Source organism: Penicillium canescens (assembly GCF_028828765.1).
Source record: "Penicillium canescens strain IBT 15451 chromosome Unknown utg000008l_segment0_segment0, whole genome shotgun sequence".
NCBI lineage: Eukaryota > Fungi > Ascomycota > Eurotiomycetes > Eurotiales > Aspergillaceae > Penicillium > Penicillium canescens.
The window spans coordinates 2030481-2054576 of NW_026703970.1; the positions used below are offsets into that span (position 1 = coordinate 2030481).

At 50.5% G+C, this 24096-nt stretch overlaps 13 protein-coding genes across 13 annotated transcripts; 4 read left to right on the plus strand and 9 right to left on the minus strand.

Annotated features, from left to right (window-relative positions):
• Window positions 1–258: 258 nt before the first annotated feature.
• On the minus strand, window positions 259–2548 carry N7446_011640 (RING finger and CHY zinc finger domain-containing protein; the record flags this gene model as incomplete). Its single annotated transcript, XM_058520382.1, has 3 exons — window positions 259–832; window positions 881–1245; window positions 1295–2548. The coding sequence occupies 3 exons, from the start codon at window positions 2546–2548 to the stop codon at window positions 259–261; spliced, it is 2193 nt and encodes a 730-aa protein (XP_058367906.1).
• Window positions 2549–3239: 691 nt separating this feature from the next.
• N7446_011641 (uncharacterized protein) lies at window positions 3240–3700 on the minus strand (the record flags this gene model as incomplete). The annotated part of the gene is made up of 2 exons (XM_058520383.1): window positions 3240–3354; window positions 3405–3700. 2 exons carry the CDS (start codon window positions 3698–3700, stop codon window positions 3240–3242), a joined length of 411 nt encoding a protein of 136 aa, XP_058367907.1.
• Window positions 3701–3883: 183 nt separating this feature from the next.
• Window positions 3884–7432, plus strand: N7446_011642 (DUF2293 domain-containing protein). The gene is made up of 5 exons (XM_058520384.1): window positions 3884–4295; window positions 4350–4469; window positions 4523–4813; window positions 4877–6984; window positions 7067–7432. The coding sequence occupies exons 1-5, from the start codon at window positions 4155–4157 to the stop codon at window positions 7197–7199; spliced, it is 2793 nt and encodes a 930-aa protein (XP_058367908.1). The 5' UTR covers window positions 3884–4154; the 3' UTR covers window positions 7200–7432.
• A 156-nt stretch (window positions 7433–7588) lies between these two features.
• Window positions 7589–7938, minus strand: N7446_011643 (copper metallochaperone ATX1; the record flags this gene model as incomplete). The annotated part of the gene is made up of 2 exons (XM_058520385.1): window positions 7589–7740; window positions 7851–7938. 2 exons carry the CDS (start codon window positions 7936–7938, stop codon window positions 7589–7591), a joined length of 240 nt encoding a protein of 79 aa, XP_058367909.1.
• Window positions 7939–8249: 311 nt separating this feature from the next.
• Window positions 8250–11361, minus strand: N7446_011644 (uncharacterized protein; the record flags this gene model as incomplete). The annotated part of the gene is made up of 4 exons (XM_058520386.1): window positions 11215–11361; window positions 9972–11162; window positions 9238–9922; window positions 8250–9189 (listed from the first exon to the last, which is right to left on the minus strand). The coding sequence occupies exons 1-4, from the start codon at window positions 11315–11317 to the stop codon at window positions 8250–8252; spliced, it is 2919 nt and encodes a 972-aa protein (XP_058367910.1). The 5' UTR covers window positions 11318–11361.
• A 150-nt stretch (window positions 11362–11511) lies between these two features.
• On the plus strand, window positions 11512–12335 carry N7446_011645 (kinetochore Spc25 family protein; the record flags this gene model as incomplete). The annotated part of the gene is made up of 2 exons (XM_058520387.1): window positions 11512–11737; window positions 11791–12335. 2 exons carry the CDS (start codon window positions 11512–11514, stop codon window positions 12333–12335), a joined length of 771 nt encoding a protein of 256 aa, XP_058367911.1.
• Window positions 12336–12484: 149 nt separating this feature from the next.
• On the minus strand, window positions 12485–13723 carry N7446_011646 (SKI complex subunit WD repeat protein SKI8; the record flags this gene model as incomplete). The annotated part of the gene is made up of 7 exons (XM_058520388.1): window positions 12485–12665; window positions 12716–12902; window positions 12955–13048; window positions 13102–13268; window positions 13326–13586; window positions 13636–13672; window positions 13721–13723. The coding sequence occupies 7 exons, from the start codon at window positions 13721–13723 to the stop codon at window positions 12485–12487; spliced, it is 930 nt and encodes a 309-aa protein (XP_058367912.1).
• Window positions 13724–14116: 393 nt separating this feature from the next.
• N7446_011647 (mitochondrial 54S ribosomal protein bL32m) lies at window positions 14117–14566 on the minus strand (the record flags this gene model as incomplete). The annotated part of the gene is made up of 2 exons (XM_058520389.1): window positions 14117–14154; window positions 14230–14566. The coding sequence occupies 2 exons, from the start codon at window positions 14564–14566 to the stop codon at window positions 14117–14119; spliced, it is 375 nt and encodes a 124-aa protein (XP_058367913.1).
• Window positions 14567–14805: 239 nt separating this feature from the next.
• Window positions 14806–16143, plus strand: aspD (septin aspD; the record flags this gene model as incomplete). The annotated part of the gene is made up of 6 exons (XM_058520390.1): window positions 14806–14944; window positions 15004–15132; window positions 15191–15272; window positions 15325–15462; window positions 15531–15744; window positions 15799–16143. 6 exons carry the CDS (start codon window positions 14806–14808, stop codon window positions 16141–16143), a joined length of 1047 nt encoding a protein of 348 aa, XP_058367914.1.
• Window positions 16144–16573: 430 nt separating this feature from the next.
• Window positions 16574–17466, minus strand: N7446_011649 (guanylate kinase; the record flags this gene model as incomplete). The annotated part of the gene is made up of 4 exons (XM_058520391.1): window positions 16574–16846; window positions 16935–17137; window positions 17242–17352; window positions 17451–17466. 4 exons carry the CDS (start codon window positions 17464–17466, stop codon window positions 16574–16576), a joined length of 603 nt encoding a protein of 200 aa, XP_058367915.1.
• Window positions 17467–17703: 237 nt separating this feature from the next.
• N7446_011650 (putative Golgi matrix protein) lies at window positions 17704–19608 on the minus strand (the record flags this gene model as incomplete). Its single annotated transcript, XM_058520392.1, has 6 exons — window positions 17704–17948; window positions 18022–18128; window positions 18180–18895; window positions 18946–19371; window positions 19428–19525; window positions 19575–19608. The coding sequence occupies 6 exons, from the start codon at window positions 19606–19608 to the stop codon at window positions 17704–17706; spliced, it is 1626 nt and encodes a 541-aa protein (XP_058367916.1).
• A 438-nt stretch (window positions 19609–20046) lies between these two features.
• Window positions 20047–20903, minus strand: N7446_011651 (uncharacterized protein; the record flags this gene model as incomplete). The annotated part of the gene is made up of 4 exons (XM_058520393.1): window positions 20047–20447; window positions 20505–20631; window positions 20749–20783; window positions 20831–20903. The coding sequence occupies 4 exons, from the start codon at window positions 20901–20903 to the stop codon at window positions 20047–20049; spliced, it is 636 nt and encodes a 211-aa protein (XP_058367917.1).
• A 2051-nt stretch (window positions 20904–22954) lies between these two features.
• N7446_011652 (uncharacterized protein) lies at window positions 22955–23239 on the plus strand (the record flags this gene model as incomplete). The annotated part of the gene is made up of 1 exon (XM_058520394.1): window positions 22955–23239. One exon carries the CDS (start codon window positions 22955–22957, stop codon window positions 23237–23239), a length of 285 nt encoding a protein of 94 aa, XP_058367918.1.
• Window positions 23240–24096: the final 857 nt, after the last annotated feature.

Below are 24096 nucleotides of genomic sequence, written 5' to 3' on the forward strand. Positions count from 1 at the left end.
GTGTAGAGTGTATCCAGGGGGCAACTTCTAGCCAGGTACGGGTTCAGACTTGAGTTGTCGTCTAGGACGGTGTTGTGCCCGCCACACAACTCACCTGTAACTGCGTAACCAAAGGCATTAAGAAACTACCCGGTTGGCGTAATTCCGAAGTGTTGACCCAAACGCCAAACAGCCGACCAGAGAACAAGTTTCTTGAGCAATAATTGTGTGTGCGGCCACTGCCGGTCTGACCTGCGCAAATTGAATCGCATGAGCTTATCACCGATGGCCAAAAATATCGAGATGATCCTCGTCCTCGTCATCTTCATTGCAATGGGAGCCAGCCGATTCAGCGGAGTCTGATGACTCCGCATCGTCTTCCTCTTCCTCACCCCCTTCTGATATGTTATCTGTCGCCTTTGTCTCGCCACCAAATAGCCCATAGGGGTAGGTGAGCTTCTTGCTCAAGAAGTTCAATGCACCATAGTCCGTCTCGTTGACACTGCGCGATGACGGGCTTCCAAAAAAGGGCAATGACGAGGGTTTCTCAGATTCACGCTCAGTCGGAAGTCCAAAGTAGTTGCTTACGACCGGCGAGACAGCACGACCGCGAGTGATGTTATATGATGCAGATTGTCTCTCGGGTTCCACTGATGGTACACTGAGCCGTGAACGAGGAGCCGAGCCGGGATTAACATTTAGTCCTGCCAGCGAAGATGACATGGAGTCATCGTTTTCCATGACTGAAGACGACCGAGGTCGAGAAGGAAGATGCTCAGCATCATCTTCCTCGGGCTGATCTGACATGTCTCCATGCAAAATGCGAAGTTGAGCTGTATTATACGACTCGCATCTGGACAGAATTAGCAAGCTTTCATTGCTTATCAAGTCTAATACTCACAGTTCACATCTCAAGCCCAACCAGTGGTACTTAACAACTGATTTTGAACCGCAATCGTTGCAATAAACAAGACCTTTCGTATCCTTGAATTCTGCGGGCATAGGTTGACTTTCAATGGTGCGATCCAGGTTTCGAAAAGTTGCTTCCATGTTGGTGATCGTCTTGCTGCAGATCGGACAACGGAAAGAGCTTTTGGAATACTCTGATAAGCACTTGTGGTGAATGCTGTGGCCACATCGCATAACAACGACAGTCTCGGGAGATGTGAACATATAGTCTCCACAGATAGGGCAATCGCACTGGGTAGATCGTTCAATGCAGCGATGCGTGTTTTCAATTGACATTGGCAGACAAACACAGCAAGTCTAAAGTATCATAAGCATCGTTGAATATGAATACAAGGGGTGTCCTTACCAGGCAATGGAAGAAATCCTTTCCTAGACCCTGTCCGATTCGACAGATCCCGCAGTCGTTACAGTGGTAGATGCTCTTCTTGCTGTCGTTGTCCCAGAGCTTGCATATTTCGCAATAGTACTGCGCTGTCTGCTTACCGCATTTTCTACAGTCCTGTGCTGCAGGTTGGGGGTGTCCACATAGCATGCACAGCATATGCTGTGTGTCTCGGCGAATGAGAGCGTGGTCTTCCACTTCATCGTGACAAAACCGGCAAGTGTACCACTTCTTGCAAGTATGGCATTCCAGCTTCACATTGCGGTGATAATGCACACAGCCGAGAGTGTCCTCTGCTAACTCTTCCGTATCCGAATCTTCATCGCCCATCTCACATTCGTGCGGTTCGGGCTCCGTCTTGGGAACGAAAGTGGGTTGCAAATCTTCAGGTTTGAGATTGAATGAGCTCTCATACCGAGCAATGCTATCCGGGTTTGCTTGATCCAATTCAGACGTATCACTCCGCGACATAGTCTTTGGACTTGTGGGTAGTCTCGAGCCCGCTGGGCTCGAGGGCGGGGATAACAACCTCGTGGAAGAAATCTTCAAAGGCTCTCGCGATGAGTTGTAGCTTTCCGTCATCAAGTCATGGACCTTCCGCGCTTTCTGAACATTGGTAAGTTCCAGGTTTCTAACAGCAATGATCTTGCTTCGTAGAACACCCATCCCATCGTCCGCCGGAAGCGAAGACTGGCCCTGTCCATCTAGATCAGACGCGTTGCTCAATGACCGCCTGGACCCTTCAATTGCTACCGCGGTGGTCATATCTTGTGGTGCGTTTTGCGCATTCACTGCATCGAGGCGCGAAGGTTGGGTGTGCCCAGCAGGGGCTTGCAGTATATTGACGCCCGCTTCATGTGCATGATCAGGCGATTCATCTGTAGCAGCAGCTATGTTTCGAATGAATCCAGATGTGTTCTGGGAGGCTGCTCGAGTGCTCTCCGACTGCAGATTTCGTCCATCCATGTCTTTGGGTAAGGTTGCGAAGAAGGGAGGGCTATGCAGGGACCCCGCATCTCCGCAGTTTAATTTATGTCTGCAAACTTGGCCTGGTCGAAAAGCTAAGCTCTCCTTTTCGCGTTCGCTTATTGTGGCCTCTGACGGTTCGTTCAGGCGAGACTCAGCTTGGTCGTCATGTGGCTGGCTAAACGGCGGGGATGGCAGAGGGTGAGATCGTAATCCAAGTTCAATCAGTAGCGACTCAAGAGGACCACTCATGAAGGGCTGTAAGATCTCATTAAATCATGGATGCTAAAGACCAAAAGTCCAAACGCAAACCCAGAGTTGTAGCTGAAACAAGCCATCGTGAGTGGCATGTGACGTCTCCGGGCACCGCCTCCAGGGCTCCTCCGATCTCCGGGTGCTGAATCATCAATGTCCTGGTCTCCCCTGGGCTGCTTTATTATAAATTCATGTAGTGGTTTATTTATTTGTTTTATAGTCGAACTGTGGAAGGGAGAAATGTCTCTCAGTTATTTCTCAAGCTTCGTTCTACTACCCTCTCTGCCCAATCCCAATTTTTATTCTCATGTCTCAGAATAAACTAATACTGTATAGTAGGCGGAGATCAGGTTGGACTCTACTGGACTCCATGGCATAAACATATAAAACGCATCGGAAATGGTACATCCTCCGCCATATATTGCCCGGTCTTCCTGCCGTGAGGGATACTGATGACCCTAGGGTCAGCACGCGCTCCGTGGCCTCCGGTATCTCGTGGTTGGAAGGTATGCCGGCGTTCTGGCCGTATTAATATCCGGGGGCTGCAATCCATATTGGGCGGGTTGCCTTGCCTCAAGTTGGGTTCATGCCCAAAGGAAGCAATGAGGCCTAACGATGCACGGTTTGGTACACCGTACAGCGGGTCGGATCGGCGCGAAGTAGAAGTCGAGAACCGCAGAGAGCCCAATCACCTGAGACACGTCCCTAGACTTTCATTCAAACGGTCAAGCGTCAGATTTAAATGGTCAGAGGCACTTGTCCGCAACTGGTTCTCTACATGGCCGAGTCCCAAGCTCCGTAGACTAAAGCAAGGTCAGCAGCATTCTTCTCCACTGTGGGCGATGGCACTCACCGGGAATCCTTTGTGAGATGATCCTGCTCCCAATACCTAGCCATCAAAATGTTCCTCAATATCTTATGTTCCATGCCTGCTACCTCGGTGGCTCGTTCGAGAAATTGAAGCGTCTTAGCAACCTTTGCAGGGTCAAATTTCTCGGATGGGGAACGATAGGATGTGCGTAATGTCTTGAGGACCATATAGCGGCCAGGTGTCGAATATTGGATCGCTTTCAACCCCTGTCGGTAGAGGTGACGGTATGCGTGGACCACAGCTCGTCGATCCACCATAGTCTGGATGGGAGTGTTCATGTCCAATCTGGGTTCAAACTCCAATAATGCAAAGGGATAAACGGGAAGGCTGGAATACAAATGTTGAAATAGTATTGGAGGGAAGTTCGCAAAAGACGGTGGAGGAGTTGTAGCCTCAGGCACTAACCTGATCGGGAGAGGTCAACTTTGGGCCGCAACAATCTTATCACTCCAACTCTCTCCATCTTTCCCCTCATCTTTCCTTTCTCTTTCAACCTCTCAAGGTTCTTTATCTGTTTGCTTGTTCCGTCTTTCGGACTTGCGCAGATCTCACTAAGTGTTTGTCCCTGAACTTGGGGCAACCGCCGGCCCAGAACACGTGCATCTACAGTTTGCCCTGTACATTCTGGACCCATACACACCACTCAACACAAATATCCCTTTTCCCTCTATGGTGAGCCATGCTTTGAGATCCTCCTTCCAGTAAGGTTCACCGGAGAACCGAACCAGAAAAATGGCCCGTGTGATGGGAAGAGCGGGCTCGGCCTTGGCCGCAGCTAGACGTGCTCCCAGTCGGGCTGTTCAACGGAGAGCTCGCAAACACAAAGTGATCATGGAGTCTGTGACCCAAGAAAAGAAGAAGCTTCGAAGTGTTGTATGTATCTTCTCTATACTTGGTTACTTGGAGGGTCTCTAACCAACTATACAGATCTGTTTCGAGGCCAAAGCACCAAGTGGCTACACCTTCATTCCAGCAGGAAATCCTCAGCTCACCACCTCATGCAAGGAGCGGTGTCGAAAGGAGAATCTCCAAATCTACGCAGTCTCGGTGAGAATGTCTTTTGACTGATCCCATTTCTTAACACCGCTTATAGTTTCTAGACTACCCCTCATGCCCGCACTCACAATCTTTCTCAGCATGTGCACCGGATAGGCTATCATTTTCCGAGCACCGTGGTGGCTGCTGTTTGTTCAGAGTTGGGTCTCTACCTCACAAGCACTGGAAAGACGTTGCCCATCTACGCTATGAGCATGAGAGAGAACCATTCTCGGGCTGGGTCTGAAGTCTCCCAAGTAACTCTGAACACAGATGCTAGAGACGCAATCAGGGATCTATTTCCCAACATCCCAGATAAAGATCTCAACCAGATTATCAAAACTGCATTTCAAAAGGTCAGTATACCCATTTGAGTCGAGAAAAACGGATGTGGGAAACCTGATATTTGCAAAACTCAGGGCCAAAAGAAAGTCGGAACTGCCACCGAATTGCCCATGGCTCGGAGGGCACAGCTGGCAGTGGTTGCACACATTCGTCATACTAAAACTGACTACGATAGCCTCTTGAAAAAATTGTCCTTCCATGAGGCACGACACAGTGTTGAGCATATGACTCTGAAAACAGTCATTGAATGGCGAGGGGATGATGAGAATGGCCAGACAGTCCTTGAGGATGTCTTCCGCGAGGTGATCGTCATCTCTGATGACGAAGACAGTGAGTCAGAAGAAGATGCGATACCTGGCGCAGGCCATCAGAGCACCAGGGTGGAGATACTCCCCAGTGACACTCGGGCTCATGAAATTCGAACTCCGCTCATCGGCAATGCGAACCGTTCGGGCCAGGGAACTCCCCGGGAGCTATCCGAGGAAGCACCGCCTGGATTCAGGTTTGTCCCAAGAATGGCGGCGGCAAAAAATATTGTCGACCGTCGAGGATTCAGCAGGTACCAGGCATGGAACCGTGCTATTAAGGAATACAGAGAGGGCATGCAAGATACCCAGAAAACCAGATTTGCTGGTACCACTGCTGAAAACAAAAGTCCGCGGTATGCCACGCAACGTATTGCCGCTCAAGAAGTCCCTGTTTCTAGGCACCAGGACGTCGTCACCCATGCTGAGGCTCAGCAACGACTCATTCCAGGCTCAGCCAGTATGGAGAATCAGGTGCAACGATCTACTTTACCACTAATGGACCGGCAGGTGGCCAAGGGGAATGTAGGCGTCCAGGGGATTTACGTTCCCTCGGACTCCCAACAGAAAGCCTCAAACTATGAGCTCAACGCTAGGCCAATGGGACTAACCAACCAGGAATCACCTGAACTGCAGATATTGGAAGAACTCTCCGGACCCAGAGGTGTGAAAATGGCCTCGGGTATTCCTCCCACTAGAATGGACTCCAGGTTCCGGTACAAAAGACTGCCTCCTGAGTCGGAGGACAGAGCAAATGCACCTGTGTTTGTGAGCGGACCCAAGGACATCGCCCAGAGTAGCGAGGTCCCCCCTAGACGTCGTCCTGACCCCATCAGTTCCCTTTACTCTTTACCAGGTTCAAAGCAACCAGAGCGCATTTTGCCATCCATTGAAAATCCCTGGTCGCTAGAGAGCCGGCGAATTGACGGTTCACATCCTTTGGTCAACATGGCTAAAAGGATGTCGCTCCGCTCGGTCACGCCAGGCCGTCCCCAAGGGGACATGATGCATTACGACCAGGACACCGAACAGGATGGCAACAATGACAAAGCCAGCAAAAGAAGGCGTTTGTACCATGAGGGTTCTCGACCTGAAACCCTACCCGGACCAAGGCCCATCGGGATTCCCGTTTCCGAAGGGTTTGGGCCACGAGAATCCTATCGCCGCATCGACCTAGCTCCAGAACACCGACCCCAGGATCAAGTTCACCTTCGTCGAGACTATATGCCAATGGAGCAACCCGTTGTAGGACGCCAGAGGAGCCCCGTTTCTTTTGTCAATCCCCCACATGGCAACCTCGATGCAAGACCATTGGACCGGCAGCATATCGATGGACCACATCATCATCGCTCTCAACCTGAACATTTATCCAGTGTTCTTGTTTCGGAGGGCGATCGCACCTTCCGAGCTGCACCAGCCGTCTCCAATCCTGGAGCTTGGCACCAATACGGTGATCGTAGTCTCCGCATGCCAAAAGAATCGCGCGCGCGAAATCGCATTACTGGCGACCGCCTTTTACCAGAAGAGTTTCACCAGGACAGGAACTTGTATGCCGATGGCTTCGTTCGCCACGTTGACATCCGGGAACCCCCTCCACTTGAATACGTCTCCCGGCGCCCAGGACCTGAGGCTAAGCCGACTGGAGATTCTTCTCTGCCTGTTAGGACAAGGATCACTGATTACCCTGGCACCAAACCTTTTTCTTACGCCCAGATTTCCCCGGACCAACGCGGACCATTGCCCATGGGGTCACGAATGGCCCCCGTTTCCCACAACCACGTCCGCACACTATCTGAATCTTCCCCGGGGAAAAGCCAGCCTCATGTGTCCCCTTCCCAAATTCACAGACCACTCAGTGGCGGGTTTATCTCCTCGCGGTAAGCCTTCATCGGGGAAGCCAATCATTTCACCAATAGAGATCCCCTTGCCCCTGATAGGCTTCTGCTAACACAAACACAGACGACCACCGCCTGGCCTCCCTCCATCTTCCCTAGCTATGGAGCAAAACCGGCCCGTCTACGTCCAGCGAGTTGATCCGAGGCCATCCTACTATCCCGTCCCAGACGGCAGACCTATTGTCATCGTTGATTAAGCGAATCTCGTCTACTTCCCAATCCTGTCCGCTTTCTTTCTTTCTTTCCGGCGCGAGGATTTGATGTTTCGGGTATTTGTCTATTCGCATGCATTGCATTGCCTTGTTCATGATACCCTCCATATTATTAGAACTCTCTCATGGGTTTTCAATTTGAATCGGAACGACATGTTCCCCGTTGTCTATTTCATTCAAGACTTATCACGGTTCCATAGAATCATGTAGTTCAAACAAGAGACATTCTGGCAGTATGTTTCACTACCAAGGTCCTCTACTTCAGTCTTAGTCGTCAGCCCTTGATGGATTCCAGCATTTCGATTTTCCAGCCAGCGCGCAAGCAGAATGTAGACCGCGGCCCTCGTGTACGGACATATATGTATTGTAGACATCTAAACGCTCATAGTTTGGCCATCCGCCTCTCCCCCAGTCACAGCCTTGCCGGTCTTCTTGATCGTTGCCAGAACGGTATCGTAGGAAAGCGTCGGTTCGGTGGTGACATTGGCAGTCTGGGACTCGAGGTTGACGTCGAAGTTCTTAACGCCTAAGAGAGAGAAGCAGTGTGTCAGTATATGGCATGCGCTTGGTCTTGTTCTTGTTCTCGTGAGACAACAAAATCAACAGAACCCCGCATATTCGGGGAGAGTCGCTTACCCTCGAGCTTCTTGAGTACGCGCTCTACGGCGCCTGAGCAACCGCCGCAGGTCATGGTCACGTTGAACTTGTACTGGTGGTCAGACATGGTGGAAGGTTGGAGGAGGAAAGTTGGCGGGGCTGCGGGGAGGTGAGTGGGATGGGATGCGACGGCAGCGGCTTGGGAGATGAATGGGAGTTTCTAACTCTTGGAGGGAAATCTATCGAATGAAAAATTGTATATGTTTCAAGGGAGACCTGGAAATTATTCTAGGGGCTTGCATTTGTCATACGTGTTCCATCCCTTTGAGAGATATTCGCGATTGGTTACTTCACGGGAATTCGGCAATAGTCCAAGATTATATAGGGTATAGCATTATGATATTCATGATATTCGTGTTTTCGTTATATTGGTTTGTTTTAAAATCCTGCTGCCCGCTTCTTTTTCCTAAGTTTGGGCTTCTTGAAGGGATCGCGGGCTCCGAAGACTCCTCGCTCTGTTTGGGTCATTGAGACACCTTCCATGGGTTGGCTGCTAGTGAGGTTGATGCGTGGAGGACCATCTGGCTGACTGCCCCATGCTCGGACCGTGGGCACAGCCGGGGTTGGGGGAAGGGATAAGTCGCGAGTCCGAGAGCGTCTCTTTCGTCTGTTTCTGGGCGTGTTTGCCCTTGAAGCACGCCGTGTCTCTTCGTCTTCAATTCTCTCCCAGGCATATCGAGAAGGATTGTTTCCCACTGACCAGTGCGAGAGTAGATTTGTCACGTTCCGCGGGATTGCACGAGGAGTCTTGAAGGTAGTAAATGCTGAGAGGCCGCTCAGAGGTGGTGCTGCAGCGTACTTGGATTGAGTGACCGGTCCCGGGTTCCGTTGAAAACCAAAGGCATTGGTGAGCATTGGCGCCTGGCTTGCAGGGATCTGCGATGATGGCAAGTAACTCGAATGTAGGAACTTGTTCTGTGCCTCGGCATTTTCATTTCGACCAACGGGGTCAGGTTGGGTCACGTCATCCAGAGTGTTGGAGATATGGACAAGGCGTGCTAGAAGAAGATCGGCAGCGATTCCTCGAATGACTTTCTCTTTCATTATGCGTGTGTGTGGGGGGATATGGTGAGAGAGACTCGACATCCAATCATCAACTAATCGATCATATGTTTGAAGAAGCTCTATCCCAGCATCACCGGATGGAATGACTGGTGCGCCCTGCAATTCTTTCGAGAATCGAAGCGGCAAAGTCATGATTCGACACTTCGCGTCAGGGTCCTGTATTTCGGGTATGAGTTCTGACACGAGACGCTTCACATCATCAGCGCTTTGGTCAAGATCGTCCCCCAAGATTCTGTTGCCGCTCATCTCGACCCTGTGAAGGATTAGCGTGATCCCGGCGATGTCTATTTTGGCCACTTACAAAGTTTGGCTTGGAGTCTGCTTCGTCGATAAATTCTCCATATCGCTTTGTAGACTCGCAATTAACTCGTCCACGGTCCTTGGCTTTGGCTTGGGCCGCTCTTTTTGCTTTAACTTCGTCTGAATGATCTCCGCTTTCCCTGTCGCCATATCATAGATGGATGAGAAATCTAGGGTCCACTGAAGATCCGAGCCTGTCCTTGTTGGAGCTTTCTTGCTCTTGTGGCGATGAACAGTCTTCTGCGGTGCCACTGATTCATCCCAATCATCCACGATGAAGCTGTCGTCGACTCTGACAAGTTTTGTTGGAGCATAGCGCTTCCTGAGTCGCAAAATATTGTCTTCGCGATGGAAGTCCAGCTCGTCGGGGTCTCCTTGGGGACCTTTGAAGGTTGATTCATGGACAGCAAGATTGGAATCCATCCAAAAAAGCTTGATGACGGTCAAATGGGGATTGTAATAATAATTCTTGCTCAGTGCTGCCGAGTGGGCAACTTCTTTGAAGATAAATGACGAGAATTTCACATTTGAGTCGTGTTGCACTGAGGGTATATCCGCCAATAGCGGTGCATCGAGAATCAGTGGATCAGAAACCGATAGAGACTCGGTCTGTTCGTCGGCTATGAATGGGCATGGAAATATTTGCACGACTTGAGTGAGCTGTGAAAATAGAACCAAGTATAAGTCTGGACAGATTAGTATTTCGAATTTGTTCGTGGTGGTACCAGTGCATACCTTGATATACGACTAGATCACTAAATCGTAATGTTGTATCTTCCGGATCTCTGAAGTGCTTCCAAGAGAGACGAGGGTATAGAGACGGGCCCGTTTGCTCCTCGCCAGGCAAGACTCCAGCATCAAACCACAGTATTCGGGTTGTCGTCAGCACAAAGAACTGCGATGGATTGCGTGGATTCCTTTGCACGGCCAGAACCCATTCGGATTGCTTTGACATCCCTAGTTCAACCGTCCGTGGTGGGATCTGGGCATCAACAATTGAATAGATCATGATGTTGTGACGATTGGCGACAAGAATTGTTCCAACATCACCTATCCACTCGATACATGACCAACCATCAAGTTGAGGACGGCGCAACTTGGATTTGTGATTCAATAAAGGCAAGGAACCTTGCCGCACAGGCATAGCTGACCAAGTAGCCTTTTTTAGTCGCTGCCTGCCTGTGATTTCCCAGACATGCCAGTTACCTTTGACATCTACAATGCCAAATTGCCTCTGATACCAGGGATTGAAGGTAACATCGGCATGAGAGAAGCCGCCCGTTTCCGATATCGATATTTCCACCACGGGGTTTGCATCAAGTCGAGAGTTCTGTAGAGGCTTAGAGGATCTCATCATAACATCCGCTGGGAAGTACATATGCACCGGATCCCAGTGATAGAGAGGTCGGAAGATTGTAGTTGATGTGGGAAGCCGAGCGGCCATGAAAAAGGGCTTCTCCTCCAAGGGCCGGGCAAAGTGTACCTGACGGATCGGTGCACCACATTTGGACCATTCAGACGTTTCTGTGTCATCAATTGATGGAACACGCATGGTGGAATCCTCCATGGCCAGATGCAGTGTTTCTTCTTCTATTGTTCGGAATGTCATTATGTTGCGACATTCTCCGCTCACGGCAACTGCGATTGGGACTGAGCGAAGCTTCTTATCGTGGCGCCTCAGATCCACGGCATAGCCGAGGTCAAAAAGTGAAGAAACCTCCGGGTCATATTGCTCGGTTGTATTTATCACGGCTTTTGAAAAAGGTTCCTGGCGGAAAGAGGACCATGAGGCTGCTAGTTCGGGGTGTGAGCTTGCGATGAGCTTCCCGGCATCTTTTTCGGGTACTCTCGGCGTTGGTCGCGTTTCTGTGTAGAAAGGTGATGGCACTTTTGTCTTGGTCACCCCGGTATATACAATCGAGGGGACTTTGAAGAATGTTAGCTATCTTGTAAGAACAAGGAACAGCCGGGTGATCACCTCTAGCCAAAGAGCGAGTGAATGTCCAAGCCTTCGCATCAGGAAGATAGACAGGCCGTCCCAGATGCCCATAATGTAAAGCACTGTCAGTATTCTCATCCATTAGATCTTGTGCACCTTGTAAGTGCGAGATCCCAGACCATGTCGATGTATGCGACGGAGGTTCAGATGCGATCCAGAAAGTTTTCTGTTATCGATAAGACGCTTGGGCCCCGTTGCGCCGCAACCCAAAACAACCTCTCGCGTCAACTTCAACCTCACACCCTTTTGAACAGTGTGAAAAGTGTATTGCAAACCATGGCTTTTGAACCGTCTCTTTCAACGAGTGGCATGCGCCCTCCACTTGCCTCGGCCGATGCGCCATCAATGGCGGACTCGCTGCCCAGCATCAACTTTGGGTTCGAGGACCTGCGCAATCGCATGGCCCAATTTACAATCAAATTCGATGCATTTATTGAAAGAGGCCGAAAGCAAGTCCTGGAAGAACGGAATCAGTTCCATATCAACCTGGCTGAACTTGAAGGTATGATAAGCCGTTTCATCCTTCTTATTTCCCACGACTAACCAGGGCTGTAGAGGACGAGCGGATGCGACAACGCGACATTGAAATCCTCACGTTGAAATCTCAAACCCATGAACAGACTCTCCAGAAAGAAGCGGCCGAGGCTGCTGAAATGCATGCCGCCATCTCCTCTATTACCCTGGAACGTGATTCCCGCCTCACCAAGCGCGACCGTCTGAAGCAGCAGATCGCAGAGACTCAGAAGGCTATTAACGTAAAGCTCGAAGCGCAAAAGGCACATGCACAACAGTTGGATGCTCAATCTAGTCTGAATTTCCCGGAGCTGGAGTTCTGGCAGGACTATCTGTGTATACGGATTGAAGGTGCGGGTCGGGAAGATCGACTCAAGTTTGTTTACAGCCATTTGTTGGAGAAAGATTGGGAGGCGGAAGCTTGGTTTGAGTTGGGCACTGCCAGCCGGGATTACGAGGTGTTCCATACACGTCCCAAGGTTGACCGAAATGCTTTGGAGGGCGTGGTTGATCTTGTTAATGATGATCGAGACTTTGGGGCATTTTTGAAGCGAATGCGCAAGTTGTTTGTTGAGGCTATGAACTAAGGGCTAGGTTTGGAGCGTTTCGGTACTTGTTTCCAGTACGAATGTTATGAAATTTATGCATATTTCAGTAGTCATGCCTATGGTCCATTGATATCGTCAGCGCATTCTTACCGTATTAACATTTCTTTCAAACGTTTCAAGGTGCTTCTTTAGCCTGTGGCCTCTCGGTAAAATGCTATGCTTCGGTTCGCGCCAGCAGTCGCAAACCCTTCTGTCTTCCCGATCTTTGGGAGCCACTTGGCGCTCCACACGGCCTTCTCTGTCTCGGAGTGTGTAGCAACACAGTTCTTGGTCTCCATGGACCAGACTTTAACCTTGCCATCAAATGAGCTGTGCAACGTTAGCTTGTCAATCATGCCAGTGCAAAAAGAGCCACTCACCTGCTCAGAAGATATTCACCGGTGTTGCTCCAGGAAAGGGACAAGACCCAGCCAGAATGGCCGGACAGGTTGGCAATCTGTTCTCCCGAGGAGGTGTCGTAAAGCACAATCACCTTGGAGTCGCCAGCTGCTGCCAAAATCTTTCCTCCAGGCGAGAAGGCTACGCTTCGTACGGGTTTGACTAAGCCTAGAATCAGTCAGAAATGGGTGCTCTGAGTAGTTGAAGCGTATTCACGCACCTGATAGGGAGAACGGCATGCGCCCTGTTTCAGTAGTAAAGATATAGACTGCACCGTTTTCATGACCAGTAGCGATGAACCGGCCATTGGCAGACTGACAATAGGATTAGCTTGAAACATAGAGATAGTGCAGAATTTGGGACTTACCAAGTCAATACAATAGCCGAAGCTACCCTTAGTCTCGTGGTCTCGAATTTGAGTACCATCAGCAGCCAAATCGAATACATTGATGCGTCCATCCTTGGTGACACCAGCAAGGTACTGTCCATCTTCAGAAAGGGCTATGGCCCAAAGATCAACCGCCTTGAGATCGGCTATGTACTCATTAGCATATTGCGGGGGATCACAGCAAAATCAGGAACTCGATGTACCAATCACTTTTTGGTCGGCAGCCCAATAGCCATCCTGGCAAGACCAGGCCTTGATTTTACCATCGAATCCAGCACTTATCGCACGTGAGCCTCTAGCATCGGTCACGATGTGGTGGCACCCAGTCTCGTGGGCATCATCGATGGACTGCACCAGCGGGAACTCAGTGTCCGAAGTGGAGTGTACTTTGATAGAAGGAGAGCCCGACACCGACAAGACTTGCTTGTCTGTTACTGCCAGTGCGAAAATATCAACAGAGTGCGCTGGGGACAAGTTAGCCAAATTCAGATGGACGGGGTCGATATTGCCCACCATTGTCCGCCGCACCCCACGAGAGATATTGTTTCGACTATATCAGGGTAAGCAATGGGATCAAGCCTTCCTGCAGAAGACTCACCATTCTGGGAATGCCTGGCTCTCTTAAAGCTGGGTTGAGACTTAACGCGTATTTGTAGGAGCAAATGACGTTTGGGGTCTAGCGAAGCCCGTTTCCGCCTTTATCGGCTACAGCACAATCAACACTACATCTACAATTGTGGTCTCAATTGGGTTAAGAACACATTTACGACAGCTCCTATCTACATTGGAAATCTGACAGTGTTGTTATCCGATCTATTTGATCGAATTGTTGTAAAGTCATATCGAAAAAATTTCCCCGCAAAACCAGACGCCATTTGCCATGCAGCATATATCTACAACCAATTCTAGTAGTACAATCACCCCTTGGGCTTGCAATTGAGACCGCGAGGTCGCTCAAACCCAGCTCAAGTCTTTATAACCTGTCCGTAGCACCTCATGCGGTCTCCAGGACCTTCCACGACTCCTTGATGTCTGTTCACTAAGTCAGCTTTCTCTGCGATCACTAACATCCTAGGTGTTCCCTAGCAGTCGAACCAGATTTCTCACCTTTGACACAGTGTGGGCACAAAAGATGGGCACGCTTGATTTGACCACAGCCAGGGCATTTGACGAGGTTGGTCGTATCCTTAAGCGCCTTGCCGGCCATTTGGCGATGACGCTTCTTCATGTGGGAGGTCTTCTTCTTAGGAACGGCGCGCAAGACAGATTCCCACAGATCGGACAGAATTCCTGGGATGTTGAGGGAAATGGAGACGGGTTGTAGGAGAGCGCTGGTCGCGATGGGTTGAAGGAACCGAGTGAATCCGGAAACAGGGACGGACTCTGAGAGAAGGGAGCGTGACATATTGGCCACCGGGGCAAATGGGAGCAGGCGCAAAGCCATGGCGACAGGTGAAAAGCGAAAGAGAAGAAAGCGGCAGGTATACTTCGTACTAGTCGAGCTATCACAGTGAAGCAAAAGAGATCGTAGTTTTCTCCAGAGCCACGCTAGGCCCAATTAGGTATAGTCCACCCCTGAGTGGAAAGTACAGAATAAGGGGTGATACTTGCTCGTCACTCTTTGGCATCTCTGGGGGCTTCTTTTGTTTCTGTCTTTCGTTCTTCACTTATTCACTACTCATAATGGCCGCCGCTACTACCGCAGCTTCGGCTCAGCAGCCCACTGTTTTCCCTCATAGCCATGTCGGTTTCGACAGCATCACTTCCCAAATCGAACGGAAGCTGTTGAAGCGCGGCTTCCAGTTCAATGTCATGTGTGTTGGTACGTGATGCTCATCTGCGAGTCACCAAGGCCTCAGCTAATCGAAAATCGCGCGTTAGGCCAAACTGGTCTCGGAAAATCGACTCTTGTCAACACTATCTTCGCGTCCCACCTGATCGACTCCAAGGGCCGTCTGACCCCCTCTGAGCCCGTTCGCTCTACTACCGAAATTCAGACCGTGTCGCACAGTATGTCTTGGATCTTGAGAACCTGTTTTGGGAGGAAAATCGCTAAAGGGGTGTCTAGTCATCGAGGAGAACGGTGTTCGTCTCCGCTTGAACATTGTCGACACACCTGGCTACGGTGACCAGGTCAACAACGACCGATGGTATCTTGAGCTCTCGCGCAAATATTTCAGGACTACGCTAATTGTGCCGCAGCTGGGACCCTATCGTCAAGTACATCAAGGATCAGCACTCGGCATACCTCCGCAAGGAACTCACTGCTCAGCGTGAGCGTTACATCCAAGATACCCGTATCCACTGTTGCTTGTTCTTCATTCAGCCCTCTGGTCATGCGTGAGCTTATCCCGCAACTTTCCTCGTTATTTGCTAGTCGATTGGACTAATTCGTGACTTCTATATAGCCTCAAGCCCATCGATATTGTTGTTCTCAAGAAACTGTCTGATGTCGTCAACGTCGTTCCCGTTATCGCGAAGTCCGACTCCCTCACCCTGGAGGAGCGCCAGGCTTTCAAGGAGCGTATCAAGGAGGAGTTCTCCTTCCACAACCTGAAGATGTACCCTTATGATAATGACGAGCTCGATGATGAGGAGCGGGCTATTAACGCCCAGATCAAGGTATGCTTGACAGTGGTGGATTAATTTTCATCTGATATTGACTCCGGACTCCAGGACATCATTCCTTTCTCGGTTGTCGGTAGTGAGAAGACTATTGTTGTCAACGGCAAGCAGGTTCGCGGCCGCCAGAACCGCTGGGGTGTCATCAACGTCGAGGACGAAAACCACTGTGAATTTGTCTACCTGCGCAACTTCCTGACCCGCACCCACCTTCAGGATCTGGTCGAGACTACCAGCCAGATCCACTACGAGACCTTCCGTGCCAAGCAGTTGCTGGCCCTGAAGGAGAGCAGTGCTGGCGGTGGAGGTGGCCACACTGGTGGCAGCCGGCCCATCAGCCCTTCGGCTGACCGTGAGCTTAGCCGCAATTCGCAGCGTGCCGCTATGAACGGATACTAAACTTGAGAGTTAATATCTGACGCCAGCACTCTGACCGTTGCGCCACGGAAAGCAGACCCCACGGGCAAGGCTGTCCTTCCTCCGAAAACTTACTGTCCTCTTTGACGCCAGCAGGCCCTTGCAGATATCCCTTTTTCTTTTGCGTCTCCTATCGTTTTCGTCTCCATGTTTGTATCCAACATCCCATCTTGTCTCTTCTTGGGAGCCCTTTTCCTTTCCTTGTCTAGGATTTTGTATTTTCGGGGAAAAAAAGACTTGGCACTCTAGCGCTTGTGCCAACTCTGGTGCTTTCCATGTACTTAGTTTTCTTAATTAACCTCATGAGAAACTTTTAATTCTTGGATAGAATGGTGCCTCTTTCGCTATAAGCAGGAGAAAATGGCAATGCAAATATAGACCAAATATCAAGCAGCAATGAGCGAGCTCTTTCTCATTGCGATGCTCCAAAACGACCACCGTCGACAACCCAATCGCGCAGCTCCGAATATGCCTTCTCCAGATCATCATTGACAACGATCTTGTCATGAGCACCCTCCTGCTTGGAGTACTCAAGCTCGTTGTGCGCCTGCGCCAAACGCTTCTGCAGGCTATCCTCGGTCTCCGTACCCCGACCCCGCAAGCGCCTCTCCAGCTCCTCCAACGAAGGCGGCGCCAGGAACAAGAATCGGGCATTGAGATCAGTCTTCTTCACCTGCTTGACACCCTATGTACAAGAATGATAAGTCATTAGCATATTCAAATCCAAGCGGAAGATATATAGTGCGTCGCGACTCCCTCTATTCGATACATACCTCCATCTCGATGTCGAGGATACAGATTCTCTCCTTTTCCGCAATGTTCTTCACAGCCTGCACACTTGTGCCGTAGTGGTTGCCGCCGAACTGGGCATGCTCAATGAATCCGTTTTGTGCGACGAGATCGAGAAACCCTTCCTTTGTGGTGAAGTTGTATTCGCGGCCGTCCTCTTCGCCGGCACGGGGTGAGCGAGTAGTGTCTATGGGAGTGGTCCGGTCAGTGTTCTTCTTCGCAATACCTTGTCGAGGGCCTTTCGCTTCCTTCGGCAGTAGGTTGGGTCGTGTGCCTGGGAGGTTCACATACGGGAGATAGAGAATCCGAAAGTGTCAGGGTACTCAGCGAAGAGTCTCTTTAGGAGAGTCGACTTTCCAGTTCCCGAGGGACCAGAGACCACGACTGGGCGGAACTTTTGGACTGGATCATTGGTGATGTTAGAAATTGGTCTGTTTCGCATCGCTCAAGTGGCGGGGTTCCATAGCCATGTCTATGGCCATGAAGCACAGGTCGCTTACCAGCACTGGGAACCATTGCGGATACAAAGCGTGCGGCAGGGTGGAACGGTCTAATTGACGCTAAAACGGCACGGAAAGATGAGGGAAAATGCATACGGAGGCAGAATGCGACATCGCTGAATTTCTAGATGCGGCTACGAAAACATCTGGCAGAACGAAGGCGGTGGGTGGATCTACAGATCAGGGCAAGTATCAAATATCAATATCCAAGTTCTATCGCTTGAGAGCTGTCCCATTTATACATACACATGGTCTAAGACTTAGGAGGCCCTGGGTGGCTTCCTCGTCTCGTTGTATTCATGTTACCCGCTTCTGCTTCTTGCTCCAGGAAGTTGGACCATAGTTCGGCCAGCGTCTCTTTGCTAGAGGCACCGTTATCCATGAAGTCTGTGGCCAGGTTTGGCGTGCTCGGGGTGCGCAGGGGTGTTCCTGGGACTCGAAGCTTCCCGGGCATACTCGATGTGCCTGGCCGGGCAAGGCCTGCTTGTTCACGTTGCTCTATAATCGAAAGTTAGATACGCTCGAGTAGCTCAAGTAGCTCAAGTAGCTCTCGTGTGCAATATGGGCTTACCGTCGTTCCAGCCCAATAGCGCTGCAAACAGCTGCAAGATTTGGAACTTCTTTGGATCAGATCGATCTAAAGCGAGGAAATGCAGTAGATGGTTGGTGACAATATGTCTGTTTATAGTCAGTCAAGCTGGTCAAGTCTCAATTGCGCTGTGAGCTAACCTGTCGACATTGTCTTCTGGTTTCCCCTTTTTGAGGAATCGTAAAGCTTTCGTCAGGTGGTCGTTCAGCGTGACTGCTTCATGTCTCAGTTTGCCAATGAGAAGGTTCTTCTCTTTGACTTCCTTCTCAAATGGCCGGACTCTCTCGATCTCTTCCTGGGCATTCTGTAGACCCTTGTCGGCATCTGCGGCCTGCTTCTGTGCTTCGCGCAAGGAGCGTCTTAGATTTTCAAGTTGGGCATCGGAGCTTTCGACAAGCTCCCGCAGCTCCTGCTTCCTTGCCGACTGGATTTCCTGTAGAGCCCGTTGTAGTCCGTCAACTGTCGACTGTTGGGTGTCGCGTTCATCGGTGGCTTTTTCATATGCATCTCTCAGGCTACTGAGCTGTTCCTCCAAGTCTCCGACCTTTTCGTTCAGGTTCTCTCGGATAGATCGCTCCTCCATAGCTAGCACTTCCCAGTTGTGCATTGCCTCCTTTGCTTGCTCAAACTCTGACTGCAGGTACGCCTCTTGCTCGAGGAGTTCTTCCTTCTCCTTTCGCCAGTTTTGCTGTGATAGGCTCGTTCGATCCCGAAGAGTTGAAAGCTCCTTGTCCTTCTCTGCTGAATCGCCCGAAAGTTCAGCGAGCTGTGCAGACTTGAATTCAAGCTGCTCCTTTAAGCTGCTGTTCTCATCTTCGAGATCCTCAATTTGCGATCGCGCTTGAGACAGTTCCTCCTGTATAGCATAAGTCGAGTGGCCTTGGAATTGAAGGTAGTTGAACGTACCGCATCCTCCTTGAGTCGCTCTCCTAGTTGTGACTTGATCGTGTTCACTCGTTCCATGAGCTTCTGGAACTGCGTTTCAGCATGTTCCTTCTTGGTCTCCGCGTCGTCCAACTTCTCCTGCAACGCCTCCATGTCCGCAGTGTGCTTGAATTGTATTTCCTCCAATGATTTTCGCATGTCGGCCACTTCTGCGCGTAAGGAGTCGCGGTCTCGGACAAGTGCATCGAATCGGTCCTTAGGCTCGGTGCCATCGGAGGCGGGGTCGGACTGTTCATTGGGGGGCGGAATAGCTTCACCGGCAGCAGTTGACTGATTATTATTGACAGACCGATCTGGCAGGCTGTCACCTATCGTGTCGGGTTCGACGCCATTGGATTCCTGTTCTTCATCTTCTATGGGGGCCTCGCTGGTATCATGGGGCTCGTTCTGGGAAGGGTCTCAGCAATAGGTACGCTGCCAATCAGGAGTTGTACGCCACATACATTCGTGTCATCATGATCGGGCGCGTCTGGGTGCTCGCTAGTTTGGGGGTCGGACTTGGCTTTGGCACTCTTCTTCTTGCTCTTCTTCGATTTGGCGCCTTTGAGCGGGGTCAGCGGAATCCAGTTCAATGACAGGAATGGACTTACTTGGAGCGACAGTCGGTGGAATGCCCTCAGTCATGCTGTGTGGTGTTGGGGAGATGGTGAGTTCCTAAGGTTCGCAAGCTGTCAACACGCTAGCGCGGCTGGCCCTTCCCGGCGATGATTAATCCCCTTGTTTTACTTCGTTGCCCAGACTGGATTTTCTCCAGTGTTTCTCCCAGGTTCATTCTCGATTCAATTGAATTGGAAGTCACCTTTAGTGAATTGATCACTGCACCTTTGCCCCGTGTCTACGATACTTACTTACTCCGGATGGTACGCAGCTTTCATCTATAGTATGACAAGGAGATTCGCCAATCATGCGCAGTTTGTGCATTGTTATCGAGAAGTCATATCTACACTGAGCTCCATTTGCCATATCCTTGGGCTCCAGAAAGAGACCATTTTGAGATTTGCACTTCGCAAGCGGGGTATAATTTTCACATTGAATGGTGGCAACGGTCATCTCTCGAGGGCATCACATGAAGTCGTCAAGGAAATCAGGGTCGCGATCCTGGTTGTTGCTAGCCTCCATGTTCTCCTCGCTGAACATATCGTCGTACGCATGATCCTTCTGCCACTTCAGCTGCTCATGCTCTCGCTGTTTCTGCTTCTCCTTCGCGCGTACTTCCTCTCGTGTTTTGCGGTCACTACGCTGCTTCTTCTTCGTATCCTCCTCCTTCTCGGCTCGAAGATCCGGAAACTTCTCAACCCGGGTCTTGTTAAGCCGGTTGACGATAACGTTCTCACGCTGTTTCACGTAGACCTTGCGGACCAGCTTGTGATTGTGGAATGTGACCTGGCCGGCAGCCATCGATCCGTCCTTCTTAAGATTTGACCAGGGAGTGTAGATAATAGTAATGTTGTCCTTCTTGTTGCCTGCCTCCAATGTCAGATTCCGTGGCCACGATGCTAGGGCTCATGTCGAGGGCTAACCTTCAATAGAGTTCGCTTTTGTGAGCTGGGCACAGTCCTCTAGAAGCGGCTCAGCGATGTTGTCCCACGTTTCGCCCTCGCGAAGGCGTACGTAGACGTGTGCACTTGACAAGTTATCGACGTGGAACTGTAAAGGTACGACGTGTTAGGGGTGGCAGCGCATGTGGGAGAAAGAGACTAACCCTATTGCGCAAGTGTATCAGTGACAAAGTTCTGCAAATAGGTAACAGCTATCATACCAAACGTCGTTGTCCAAACCAAATTGAATGAGATCCTCATCTGGCGACGTTAGAAAGTTTCCCCGGGGAGACTAGTCGGCGGCATACTCTCGAATTTGTCCTTGCCGACATAGATAAAGGCAGAGGGGGAGACCACGTTGGATGTGAAGTAGTAGACCATGGTGGCAATTTCCAGTCTCAGATGTCCCTGTAACAATTGGTAGTCAAAAGTTCGAATGTTGGTGGGGGAACGATTATCGGTCTATCTGTAGCTTAGTCATCTACATAGATCTGATTCATTTGGGAGTTGCATACGGAGAAGAGGGTGATTTGTGGTGTTTCAGTTCGATTTTAGTCTTTGGTAGGGTTGAAACTGCACTAAAAAAAGCAAAAGTTGACACAAGTAAATGAACACCCAGACAATACTCGCCGACAGGAGCTCTGAGATGTTCCACGCATGATCAAGTCCCGCACTTGCGACGCGTGAGAGATAGAGAAAGTGGCGCAGATTGGACGGATTGATCAATTCTGCTAGCGGCGATCTGAGTGTTAGTTTCTGCGTCTTCCAGTGAGCAAAAGGATCTCTTTTCCGTTCCATTGCGCCTGTCCCCATATTTCAATGGGTCTTGGCTTGCAGGATGCGAATCCTTCCTATCGGTTGTCTTCCATGAGTCTACCAGTCGTCTTTCCAGGCCTTTATGGGGGGCCAATGGCCGCAAATAGAACATGGGACCTCGTAATCGGGCGAGCCCGATAGTTCTTCATATTTAGATCGATGTTGCAATTGAAGCGAAACCCTGCTTTGTGTATTAGTTAAATATGCTCGATTGGAGGGACCAATTTGAAATGGTAAAAAGGCCATGAAGACGTCGAAAGAGAAAGAGGAAGTGAACCCGGGAGATCCCCGGAAGTTGGCCGATTTAGAGTTGCACCTTTGTGGACCTCAGGCATTTCTTCGCCTCCTCACGACTTGGGAGTTTCAGGCTTTGCTGATCACGATCCTCTCAACGATGGCCTAGCCTCGTTCGATAGCTCTTTGATCGGATCCTCGACACGAGGCATTCGGGATCCTCACGATCTGGTCGGCTAACATGAATTTTGACTCGAATTAGCTGGGGAATTGGCGATGTAACCAAAATCTCAGTCACCATGCACAATTGCGCCTGCATCTGCATCTGTTGAAATGCGTCGCCCCGAGAGTGGCCGATGATGTAAGAGAAGGGCAAAACAGCCGGCTGGAGTTCCATGAGGTTATGACGGAGCAACATGGGTCCCTGCAAATTTCGATCTTCCGGAGGAGCACCGCTCTTTTGTTTCGGACGAACAACCCCTTGTGGGATCAAGCAGTGAGGGTCGATAAAAAGGTTCACGGCCTCCGAGAAGAAAATTGCGTGTCTCGGAAGCGAGTCTATATCCAGGTCGGCTCCAAGCAGCTGTTTCAAGATGGCCCAGGTGAGGTCACCGGCCCGAGACCCTACACCAATGGGAATATTCCGAATGCATGACTCAGTGGGAATCCAACTTGACTAAGTGTTTATATCGGCACTGATTGGAATGTCTAGCTCCGGGAATTGAAGTCCCACGAGCCTCAAACTCCACCTAACTGATGCACCGGACATTTGCTGGGGAGCCACACTCCCCTCCGGGGGCCCAATTGGTGCTCTCGGCTGGTCTACGGCGTTAAGCGACCCTGGCCGTTGAACCTCATCGAATCATGCCGGTTCATCCCTTAAATTGTCCGAGAAAACCGTTACGCCAAGATACAAGGTACATTCCCTGCCACGGGCGAGCCCGCAAACTACACCCCACCTTCGGCCTTATGTGTTCCCTTTCTCTGCCAGGGTGGGAAGATATCCCTTCTGGTTCCTTATGCTTCCCACTGCCAATCTCCGACCCGGGAATCCCGACCTTGTTCCTGACCTGCCACAGAGGCATATCCGCCTTGGATGTCACACTCCATGAACATATGAACATAGGTTTCGGTCCACTGGCCCGGGTTTCCCCCTCCCCTCTCCCGTTGCTCCACCCCGGTTCCCCATTTATTTATTGAAAAGATTCAGTTTTTCCGGGCCTGCAGAGTTTCACTTCTGCCGCTCGGAAATCTTCTTTCCTTTTAGTCGAGCCCTTGCGGCGCGTCTTCCTCTCTCTCTCTTTCCTCTATCCCCCAATTCCCCATCCCAAAGGGAAGATCATCCCGATTCCTTGCGCCGACGCCCTCGAATCTGTTACGATATGTCCAATCCACCGCTGTCGAGAAGCTGGGTGGAAATTCGTCAGGCCCTAGAGCACGCTCGGGACTGCAGAGATGACCCTCCAACCAGAGCTCTACTGAACACCGTCATGGCCGAACTGTGGGCTCGGATGCAGGCCCAGCCAGATAGCTACCTTCTCAGCTCAGACGAGTTCGCCCTGTTCAATTTATACCGGGATGAATACACGGGCCCCGTCGCTCAAGCAGCTGTGGCTCGTTTCTGGAATAACTATCAAGGAAGCAATTCCAATGGTAGCAAGAAATAGCTGGGAATAACATTAGCTACACCGGTATATGATGTCGGAACTGGCCGAAAGGATGTTCTATGTCTTCTTTCCCTCTTCACGGAGTGGCCCTCTCGACCCTGCTCACCGTCACGAGAGATGGAGAGAGAGAGAGAGAGAGAGAGCGTGGTTCCTATGCGCCCGATGTGCTGCATCTGCAGCCTCCACCGCTCTTCTTTCTCTCTGAATCTACTGCATGGGCCACCATCCAGCCCAGGAATCGACCAAGCAGTACATAACCCCCGGGTATCATTTTATTTGCCCCTGTGAAACCCGCACGAGACCACCTCAGTCTTCTACAATTCAATTCTGGATGGCTGGAAAAGGATGAGCTGACATTTGCTATTGGATCATCGGGATCGACCAGTGATATCCTCAGCAAATTGAAGGCACCGTTTTCCTGGTCACGTTGTCATCTCGCAGGTTGTACAGGCCGGCGAGGTGGCGGGGGTATGCATGTATACCTCGCGCTCCCCTTGTCTTCCTGTGAGCGAGCATTTTTTGTACAGGGAATACGTCAAGGGGTGTTCGGATCCCTGTTTTGATTGGGACACAATACATGCGTCGGGCTTCTACACCTTACAAAAGAGGGGGCCCAATATATGGGTTCTTGCTTATCAAGGCCTGAAAATACGATCTAATTAACGATAATTAATTCTAGAGTCTGGAATAGGAGCAGTTGCATGATGTACGGGTATTGCGGATGCCCTTTCCTTTAAATTGACCGTTTAATTAACATATTATTAATTGGACAAAAGTACCATATTTGCCGGGTATGCGTGTGACAATGTTAGCAAATCTCCGAGGCCTAAAGTAGCCTCGGGGCCCTACTGCGAGTC

Bases quoted from the DNA above. Each gene is read 5' to 3' on its own strand.
- N7446_011642 (XM_058520384.1), top strand. From the start codon at position 4,155: ATGGCCCGTGTGATGGGAAGAGCGGGCTCGGCCTTGGCCGCAGCTAGA. The intron at 4,296-4,349 runs GTATGTATCTTC...CCAACTATACAG, and splicing joins AGAAGAAGCTTCGAAGTGTT to ATCTGTTTCGAGGCCAAAGC. The intron at 4,814-4,876 runs GTCAGTATACCC...TGCAAAACTCAG, and splicing joins TCAAAACTGCATTTCAAAAG to GGCCAAAAGAAAGTCGGAAC.